This window comes from Entelurus aequoreus, linkage group LG11 (genome assembly GCF_033978785.1).
Source record: "Entelurus aequoreus isolate RoL-2023_Sb linkage group LG11, RoL_Eaeq_v1.1, whole genome shotgun sequence".
In the NCBI taxonomy this organism is placed as follows: Eukaryota; Metazoa; Chordata; class Actinopteri; order Syngnathiformes; family Syngnathidae; genus Entelurus; species Entelurus aequoreus.
The window spans coordinates 66,513,603-66,523,097 of record NC_084741.1 but is presented as its reverse complement, the minus strand read 5'-3'; the positions used below and the strand labels follow the sequence as shown (position 1 = coordinate 66,523,097).

General features: G+C 40.0%; 2 protein-coding genes across 5 annotated transcripts in view; both read right to left on the bottom strand.

Moving 5' to 3' along the window:
* Positions 1-5: 5 nt before the first annotated feature.
* On the bottom strand, positions 6-7,285 carry cdca3 (cell division cycle associated 3). The gene is made up of 6 exons (XM_062063843.1): positions 7,153-7,285; positions 6,243-6,412; positions 3,788-3,893; positions 2,937-3,716; positions 2,792-2,856; positions 6-282 (listed from the first exon to the last, which is right to left on the bottom strand). The coding sequence occupies exons 2-6, from the start codon at positions 6,372-6,374 to the stop codon at positions 187-189; spliced, it is 1,179 nt and encodes a 392-aa protein (XP_061919827.1). The 5' UTR covers positions 6,375-6,412; positions 7,153-7,285; the 3' UTR covers positions 6-186.
* A 95-nt stretch (positions 7,286-7,380) lies between these two features.
* pex5 (peroxisomal biogenesis factor 5) overlaps positions 7,381-9,495 on the bottom strand; it is a 31,868-nt gene continuing 29,753 nt past the window's right edge. For all 4 annotated transcript variants that reach the window (XM_062063838.1, XM_062063841.1, XM_062063842.1 and 1 more), the window contains one exon: positions 7,381-9,197. In XM_062063838.1, the coding sequence (XP_061919822.1) occupies positions 8,951-9,197 (247 nt within the window). In that variant the 3' untranslated portion in view covers positions 7,381-8,950. The remainder of the gene's footprint in view (positions 9,198-9,495) is intronic.

Genomic DNA, 9,495 nt, shown 5'->3' with positions numbered 1-9,495 from the left:
GGGCGTTTTTTTCTGTGAACAAAAATAATTTTATTGATATTTACAGAAGGGACAAAACAGGGTAAAAGAGTTGTGGCAGTAAAAGCAAACAGGAAAAAAAAGTAAGTTCCCGAGGAAACTGTACACATAAAAATGTTAAGATTTTAAAAAATGGACAGATCTTCGAAAGCAAACAGTGTTAGTGAATCATCGATTCTCCTTGTCCAGAGACATGGCCAGAACTCTGCGGTCCATATGTGCAGGACGCGGCTTCTCTTGCATGGAAGAAACCTTCAGCTTTGTCTGAAATGAATAAATGTTACTTCTTAACCTAAAATGATTGCTGCTAGACATACTATATAAATAGACGACTATGACAGATGCATTTTTAATGGATTACTTCTATACATATACAGTCATGTGGAAAAATTACATTTATGTTTTAGGAATAAATGCTAGCAATTATACAGTATATGTGGAATTGGGGGTTAAGTCGCCAAAAATTATTCCCGAGCCCGGCCACCGCTGCTGCTGCTCACTGCTCCCCTCACCTCCCAGGGGGTGCAACAAGGGGATGGGTCAAATGCAGAGGTTAATTTCACCACACCTAGTGTGTGTGTGTGACTATAAGTGGTACTTTAACTTTAATACAGATAATTAGGGCTGCAACAATTAATAGATTTTTAATTCAATAAATCGTGTAATGAATGTTGATAAAATATGGAGAGCATGGAGTGCCCGAAACATTAAATACATGGACATTGTTTACACACAGCCACTGCAGTAGAGCACAGGTGACCACAGTGGTGTGTGAGTGCAATATACTGCGTGGCGGTGAATAGCAGAATTAATTTTTTGATTAATTAAAGGTGCTGTTTGCAACTTGCTCACAGTAACACTTTTCAAAGAAAAAAATATAACACCAACACCGGGTAGCTATGTTACCATTAGTGGTATACCAGAACACATATGTTTGACAACTGTCAATATTTTTCCCAATTATAAAAGTTATGTAATAAAAGTTTTTACCGGGCTGGATATAATGATTGGGGTTTACAGCGGTCACTCATTCTGTCTGTGTAGGGAGCGTGTGGATACATACAAAAGCAGTCCAAAAGAAGCTAACAATTTGCAGTCATGTTGTTGTTATGATAGAATATACATTCCATGACTGCTAACGCTAGCTATCCAAATTGCTATTATTGGCTAATAACACTCAAAGCCAATGCACGTGTATGTGTTACGTACGTACGTAATTATATAAGCTCCAGCACCCCCCACGACCCCGAGAGGGAGAAGCGGTAGGAAATGGATGGATGTATGTACGAGAAGACGTAAGAGGGCTGATATACTGTGTAAAACACATTGGAAAGTTGGCGCCCTCTAGGCATCTGTGTAAATGTTGCAAACAGCACCTTTAATGCACACATGTTAGAAGTGCAATTTCTATGTTGAAGTACATTTATCAGAAAAGAATGAGTGTTGTAGGCTGGAAACCAGGAGAACATTTATTTCAATTTTTTTTTCTAAAATACACATGGAAGCTAGTGTGGTTAATCAGATTACTCAAACTAATCAATAGATTGCTCAAATAAATGATAACTGCATCCCTACAGATAATCCTCAAAGATTTATATTAATTCGATAAACGGTAAATGACTTGAGCAATTTGTTGCCAAGTTAAGTTTAACTTTTCAGACAATCTTGTTAAAATTTGATACACATGATTTTCAGTCCCTTAAAAACAAATGTAACCATTTAGTTGAAGACCTTAAAGTAACATTGAGTGTCTTGTAAAGCTGTGGGAAAAATTTCAAGTCAATTTGACTTCTGGAATTTAAAAAAACAGTGCCATCGTGTGGTGTATTAGTCACAAAAATAATAAAATAAAAGTTAAACCGTGGGGTGTCTAATTTCTTCCACATGACTGTATAGCTAGCCAGCTAAAACTAAGACACACGCGCTAGAGATATATACAGTAGATGAAACATAAGTATGAAGCGTATATGGGAGCTAGCAAAGCTAGTAACAACTAGTGATAAACATTGAAAAGCTACTATATATACACCTTTCAGTCTATAACTATTAGGGGTGCTGGGGGAAAAAAATATTCACATCCAAATAAATATTCTTTTTATTCCAAGCCTAAATTAATTCATTGTATCAACAAAAAAATAAATATTTTTATATATATAAAAAGATAAAATATATACATATTTTTTAGGCCATATACGGCAGCAGCCAAGAGGAACTTTTGTATCCAGTAACCTGTTTTGAAAGGTTTAATTATAATTTATTCCCATCCCTAATAGCCATTAATCTACAATGGATAGCAAGTAGTTATAGCTGAAGGAGCAGATATAGCTGGTTGATAGATAAATAAACCCAAAAATGTACTGATAATTAGCTACAGCTACAAATAGATAAAGAGCGACAGTATATATCTAGAAGTGAACTGATCATAACTAGTGATAGATTGTTATGGATGGTTAAAGGGAGAGCAATGCAGTTAAATATCTATAGCAGATATACTTATTTAACGCTTTGAGTACTTCGGAAAGCTCAAAATAAAATGGGATTCATTATTAGGATTACAAATGTACAACAAATGTTAGTAATAGATACTAGCTAGCAAGGTTACAGGATGAATACTTTTATCATGATATTAAAAAGGATGACTTTTGTCACCTTTGCGGTGTTATGAGGGCAACGGTATGTTCTGTTGGAACACACAAATTAGTTTTAAATGATAAACTTTGTCACTAAAGTGCACAATAGTTGTTTTTGAATGATATCAGTGAGTGTGCAGTACCTGAGGACGCCCTCTGGGAGAATTGGTCTCCTTGAGGATCTGTAGTGGGGAGCGGCCTTCTGTACCTAAAACAAGGTAGAAATATAACAAAAAGAAAATTGTTATCAGAGATAGAATGCTGATAAAATATTTTAAATTTATTTACCTTTCTGCTTTTGTTTCCCAGAGTTTCCCTTGTTTTCATTGTTGGTGTTCTTAATGGCGACGGACACAGCGAGAGGAGAGGACCCTCCTTTCCCACCTTGCACTGCTCTGGCTCTCAGCCCCGTGGGCCCGAACCCTTTGCCCAACCACTGAGGTTTGAACACCAGCTGACTTGGGCTCTTGGGGTCAAAGGTGAGGCGGTGGACACCAGCAGTGAGCGGTTGAGGTAGCACAGGGCTGGGCGCCACGGAATCTTCCGTGGCGGGTTCTGCAGGAGTGACCAGGTCTGGAGAGTCCTCGAGTGTGATAGCAGGGAGAGCGTAGAGGTGGTCTACCCCCAGAGAGACTGGATCCTCCACGTGCGGCGAGGAGGCAGGGCTGCTCTCAAAGTGCACCTCGGCCGTGGTAGCGCCTTCGTGGCAGGTGATGAGACTCATGCTCAGCCTCTTGTGCAGTGGAGACTCCCTGGCTTCCTGTGCCTCCTCCAGGCTGACGTCGGCCTCGACCTCCACCTCCACTTGGTGCTGCTCCAGGAGCACAAAAGGGCTGGGGGCGTCTACACCGTGGACAGGCGTAGCTAAGAAGTTAGCATGCTCCGCCAAGGAGCAGAATGTGTCCACTCTTTGCGGGCTGAGGAGGGGCACCGTGGAACCAAACTCATCCTTCTTGTGGACGGTCTCCTCCTCCTGGACGGCGTCGCTGGAACCATGTCGGGGGACTTTGCCCTCAGCCTCCGCGTGGAAGAGCATGCCCAGGCGACGGGCGAAGGAGTCCACCTTGGCTGCAACGTCATATTGAGTAATTCCACAACCCACGAGAAGACTGCGCTCATTTGTTCAGCAAACCTCTTACCTCTCATGACCGCCCTCACAGGTGTGCGAGAAATGCCGACAGTGGGAGAGCGAGGGTCACTTGACCCCAAAGGACAATCTTCATTTCTCACCTTAAGCCCAACAACCTAGGGGGGATATTTATTATCAATAACATTATGGAGGAGCTGACACCCGCCACACATGAATAAATGCTGGATTTTTGGCTCGTTCGGGGGTCAGCAACCCGTGGCTCTTGAGCCGCATGGGGCTCTAAAGAGCCACCCTAGTGGCTCCCGGAAATTAAAAAAAAAAAAAAAGGTGTACCCCGCTTTCCGCCCGAATGCAGCTGAGATAGGCTCCAGCACCCCCCGCGACCCCAAAAGGCGCAAGCGGTAGAAAATGGATGAATTGAACATGGAAAAAGATGGGGGAACATTTTTTTTGTTTGTTTTAGTACCGTATTTTCCACACCATAAGCCGCACCTAAAAACCACAATTTTTGTCAAAAGCAGACAGTGCGGCTAATAACCCGGTGCGCCTTATATATGGATTAATATTCATATTTATTTTCATAAGGTTTAGGTCTCGCAACTACGGTAAACAGCCGCCATCTTTTTTCCCCGTAAAAGAGGGAGCGCTTCTTCTTCTACGGTAAGCAACCGCCCCATAGAAGAGGAAGCGCTTCTTCTTCTACTGTAAGCAACCGCCAAGGTGAGCACCCGCCCCCGTAGAAGAAGAAGCTCGCGGATATTTAATTTCATTTGTGTGTTTCTGTAAAGACAACAAAATGTCTCCTACTAAGAGACACGCGTACAAGGTTCCACTGACTTTTGATATTCATGTGAACCGCACTGTGGATACAACGGGAACACGTACGGTGAATATTCGCACCACAGGGAATGAGAAGTCGTCCTACTGTGGTTCTAGCTAGCCATGCTAACGGCCAGAAACTTCCACCCACGGTGATATTCAAAAGGAAGACCTTGCCAAAAGAGAACTTTCCAGCCGGCGTCATCATAAAAGCTAACTCGAAGGGATGGATGGATGAAGAAAAGATGAGCGAGTGGTTGATAGACGTTTACGCGAAGACACCGGGTGACTTTTTTCACGCAGCGCCGTCCCTGTTGATCTATGACTGCATGCGCGTCCACATCATCGATGGTGTCAAAAAACAAGTGAAGCACACCGAAGAAGAATAATTCGAGGGATTTGTAGATGAGTAATAACTTCAGAAAGTAAGCTTTAAATGTTTATTTTGTGTGTTGTGTGACACTAACGTATGAGCAACGTTGAGTTATTGATGTTGCTATTGCTCTGCACTATTTTGAGTGTTACTATTTTTGTGATTGCACATTTGCACATTACATTTTGGGAGTGAACAGAGTTGTTAGAACGCTGGTTTGTAATATATTATTAAAGTTTGACTGACCTATCTGACTGTTTTGTTGACATTCCCTTTAGCGTAGCGTAGGTGCGGCTAATAACACGGGGCGCCTTATGGTGCGGAAAATACGGTATGTCTTTTGTTTGAGGACAAACATGACACAAACCTTCCCAATTGCCCACTGTTAATTATGTTTGTGTGTATGCTTCACTGATGAGAGTATTTGGTGAACATCGTTTTGTCCTAGTAATTTCGGCAGTTCTTGAACTCACCCTAGTGTGGACTGTCACGCAACAGTTTGTTTACATGTAAAATCTTCCACTCCTTTGTCTCATTGCATCCACCAAAAGTTTCATGCTGTGCATGAATGCACAAAGGTGTGCTTTGTTGATGTTATTGACTTATTGGAGTGCTAATCAGGCATATTTGGTCAGTTCGTGACTGCAAGCTAATCAATGTCAACATGCTATTTAGGCTACCTGTATGTACATATTGCATCATTATGCTTCATTTGTATGTATATTTGAGCTCATGTAATATCCTTTACTTGTATACTCTTTGTATATAATTTAGATGTGCATGTCTCATGACCACATTATCTGTATGTAATATTGGCTGCATTTCAGATAGCTGTTGGTGTGCCATGTTGTTCTAGACCACAGCAAACATTACCAAGGTTGCCAAATATTCTAATAAATATATTAAAAGAAGACAGCCTTAACTTGGACACACACACATCTATACCTTTGGCCATTAAAAGCCAGTAATTTCAAGGAGTTATCTCACCTTCAGAGTAGCCTCTGATTTACTAATGGTTCCTAATGTTGTAAAAATGTGTAGAATAAATATAACATTTCAACATTTCTGTCAATGAAGATTTGCTTCTGCCTGCGACACATAGTCATTTTGATAGTAGACATTATAGCTAATATAGACACTTTCGTCATGTTTTGCCTTCACTATAAGACTTATACGCGGCTTTTCATTTTTTGCTGCTCCAGACAGATTAGTTGTTAGTATTTTTGGTCCAATATGACTCTTTCAACGTTTTGGGTTGCCGACCCCTGGGCTAGTTGTAGCATCGGCACCATAACACAGGTGTGTACTCTACCTGAATAGGAGTGCGGTCAATGGCCACCGACGGAGAACGTGGATCCACCAGATGGGCAACACAGGCGTTCTTGATGGATGCTTCAGGTTTGGTTGGAGCACACACGGTCATCTTACTTTCACTGGATCCCATAATTACTACTTGTTTTGAGTAGAAGTAATATTCCAAACCTGGGTGCAAAATCCACACAATACAACTTTATCAACACACACTTGACAGCGAAAAGTGCAATTTAATAATTTTCAAATAACTACTTTATCCTGTCAAGAAAGAACACATGCAAGTTGTATAATCACAATATAATGTCTCAAACAAATAGGAATTAAGAGCAATGTTTTTAAAATTAAAAATACAGTTGATAGTTGAAATTTAATGCCAACTTTAAGTCCTCCTCAGGGGGAGTTTGATACCTTTAGAGAACCAAACAGCTGCTAAAAAAATGATTTAAAAAAATAGCATTGTGAGTAAATTCTTTATTGCATTAAAAAGGACGGTATTTTCTTTCTTACAATTTGGGACAATAAATAAAGTACAACAAATAGCAGAGGCAGCGAAAAACTTTTTTACTTTACTCTGCCCTTACATTTGTTACAGTACTTATTTTCGGGCAGATAGCATTTTATTCAAAATATACGTATGTTTAAAACATTTGTAAATGCTCTAGCATTAGGTTAGATGTATTTATTTAGTTAAAAGTAAGAGCTACGAACACATTTCTTCTTAACAAGTCATTTAGAAAGGAATAATTGTAGGCTAACGCTAGCTAGTAGTTCGCAAGTTAGTTTGGCTAATGACGGCTAAAGGCTCGTGTCCTCATTTCATTTCCCTTTCAAAGACAATACTGTTGTATTTTTACAGATATCATTTTGGAACAGCCAAAGTTGACATAAGCGAATATATTTAAGCTTACCGTCAAGAGGTCGACAGTCGAGTGTGCGCTGTTAAAAACACTTCGTTCAAACGCCCGATTCGAAATAAACACTGGAGCCTCTTCATACATTTAAATGGTGAGGTAAACGCCATGCTTTTTTTGAACTAACCAATCAGCGAGTGGGTACGGACCCACTGCCCGGCGCTGATTGGTTAAAATGATTGTGATCGACAGGTGGGCGGGGCGGCAGGCTGCTTTTTTTTAAAAAAACAAACTGACGTTTGCACACGTGACTCCTCCCAAAAAAAACATTTAAAAGAAAACATTTTTTGTAAATCATGTCAATTTTACATGATGTGTTCAAGTAGATTAACAATTAGGGCTGTGAATCTTTGGGTGTCCCACGATTCGATTCAATATCGATTCTTGGGGTCACGATTCAATTCAAAATAGATTTTTTTTTTTTCAATTCAACACGATTCTCGATTCAAAAACGATTTTTTTCCCGATTCAAAAGGATTCTCTATTCATTCAATACATAGGATTTCAGCAGGATCTACCCCAGTCTGCTGACATGCAAGCAGAGTAGTAGATTTTTGTAAAAAGCTTTTATAATTGTAAAGGAAAATGTTATCAACTGATTGCAATAATGTAAATTTGTTTTAACTATTAAATGAACCAAACATATGACTTATTTTATCTTTGTGAAAATATTGGACACAGTGTGTTGTCAAGCTTATGAGATGCGATGCAAGTGTGACACTGTGACACTATTGTTCTTTCTTTTTTTTTTTATAAATGTCTAATGATAATGTCAATGAGGGATTTTTAATCACTGCTATGTTGAAGTTGTAACTAATATTGATACTGTTGTTGATAATATTCATTTTTGTTTCACTACTTTTGGTTTGTTCTGTGTCGTGTTTGTGTCTCCTCTCAATTGCTCTGTTTATTGCAGTTCTGAGTGTTGCTGGGTCGGGTTTGGTTTTGGAATTGGATTGCATTGTTATAGTATCGCTGTGTATTGTTTTGTTGGATTGATTAATTAAAAAATAAATAAAAAATTCAAATAAAAATAAAAAAATCGATTTTAAAAAAATGAGAATCGATTCTGAATCGCACAACGTGAGAATCGCGATTCGAATTCGAATCGATTTTTTCCCACACCCCTGTTAACAATATAACATTTTGTATTATATTTATCAACATTTGACAACTATGGAATCAAAGCTTTATTGCTGATTATTATATTAAACATTGCAGTCAGGCCAAAACCCTGCCAGACAACAATTATAGTGCAACAATTACAATACATATAATGGTTAAATTACAATGGGGGAAAAGTGTTTTTTACAAGAGATTTGAAAGTGAGGGAGGAGCCCAGAGAAACCAATCATGACACTTTTATGTTATCATTCAACATCCTTGCTTATCCTGGTGCACACAAACATTATGAGTAACAGTCGCACTGGTTGTCAGTTCATTGTCAAATTAAATATTGATATAAAAAGGAAACTAGGACTTATGATTACACTGACAATCAAACCATGAGCAAGTACTTGTTATAGAAAGTAAAATTGTACCATAAATCTATTGTACATGATGGAAGTTAAGAGACCTACAAGACTTACATTGTAAGAGAAAACAAGGACTCGTCATTAAAGCAAAATAAAGTCAGCTGCTATTTCCCAAACTAATACTGCATTTGTCCCAGATGTGCACCGGCTGGAGGATGATTCACAGTGTTTTCCCCCAGTCGTTATCCCTTTCATTCATTCGGACATTTGCCTCCATGCAAAGAACATTCACACTCAATCAGTCCTCCCCAGATGGACCTTCATTCATGGCTTCCCTCCACCTCCCGCTGGCAGAAATGAGCCAGCAACGTGTCCAAGTCCCGGCGGTCGGCGGCCGAGTAAAGCGAGCTCTCTCCCATCATGCTGAGAGCCATACGCAGGGTGGACCAGATGTTGTCGGACATTAAGGTGGCTGCGGCGCCTCCGGGGCCTCGCACAGCTCTTGTTTCGTCGCCGTCAGCCTGGCGCTGGAGAGATAGGGCTTCCAGGAAGTGCTCCACGGCCTCCCTGGAACATTAGGGAAACAATTGACTTTGAAGAACTTTGGCATTGACGACTAGCATTACACGCATGTTAGTGGTTAACATAACATAGCTTATTAAACGCATATTGAATGCAGTACTGTACTTTCAGTGCAATGAATCTTTTGACCAGCAGCTTTCACAGTACCGCTAGTGCCATCTGGTGGACATAGAGTAAATTGCAATCATTGTTTAAACTAATGACTTGACTGCCAGACTGTAAATGTTGCCACTTTGTAATTAAGATAACTGATCCGTCTATCGGTCTCGGCCTTGCCACGTGG

What these genes read in the sequence shown, in the direction of transcription:
- cdca3 (XM_062063843.1), bottom strand. Translation starts at nt 6,374, where the DNA reads ATGGGATCCAGTGAAAGTAAGATGACCGTGTGTGCTCCAACCAAACCT. An exon ending in TTGACCGCACTCCTATTCAG is followed by an intron (nt 3,894 to 6,242) that starts GTAGAGTACACA and finishes TATCCCCCCTAG; the next exon opens with GTTGTTGGGCTTAAGGTGAG. An exon ending in CTCCCAGAGGGCGTCCTCAG is followed by an intron (nt 283 to 2,791) that starts GTACTGCACACT and finishes TATTCATTTCAG; the next exon opens with ACAAAGCTGAAGGTTTCTTC.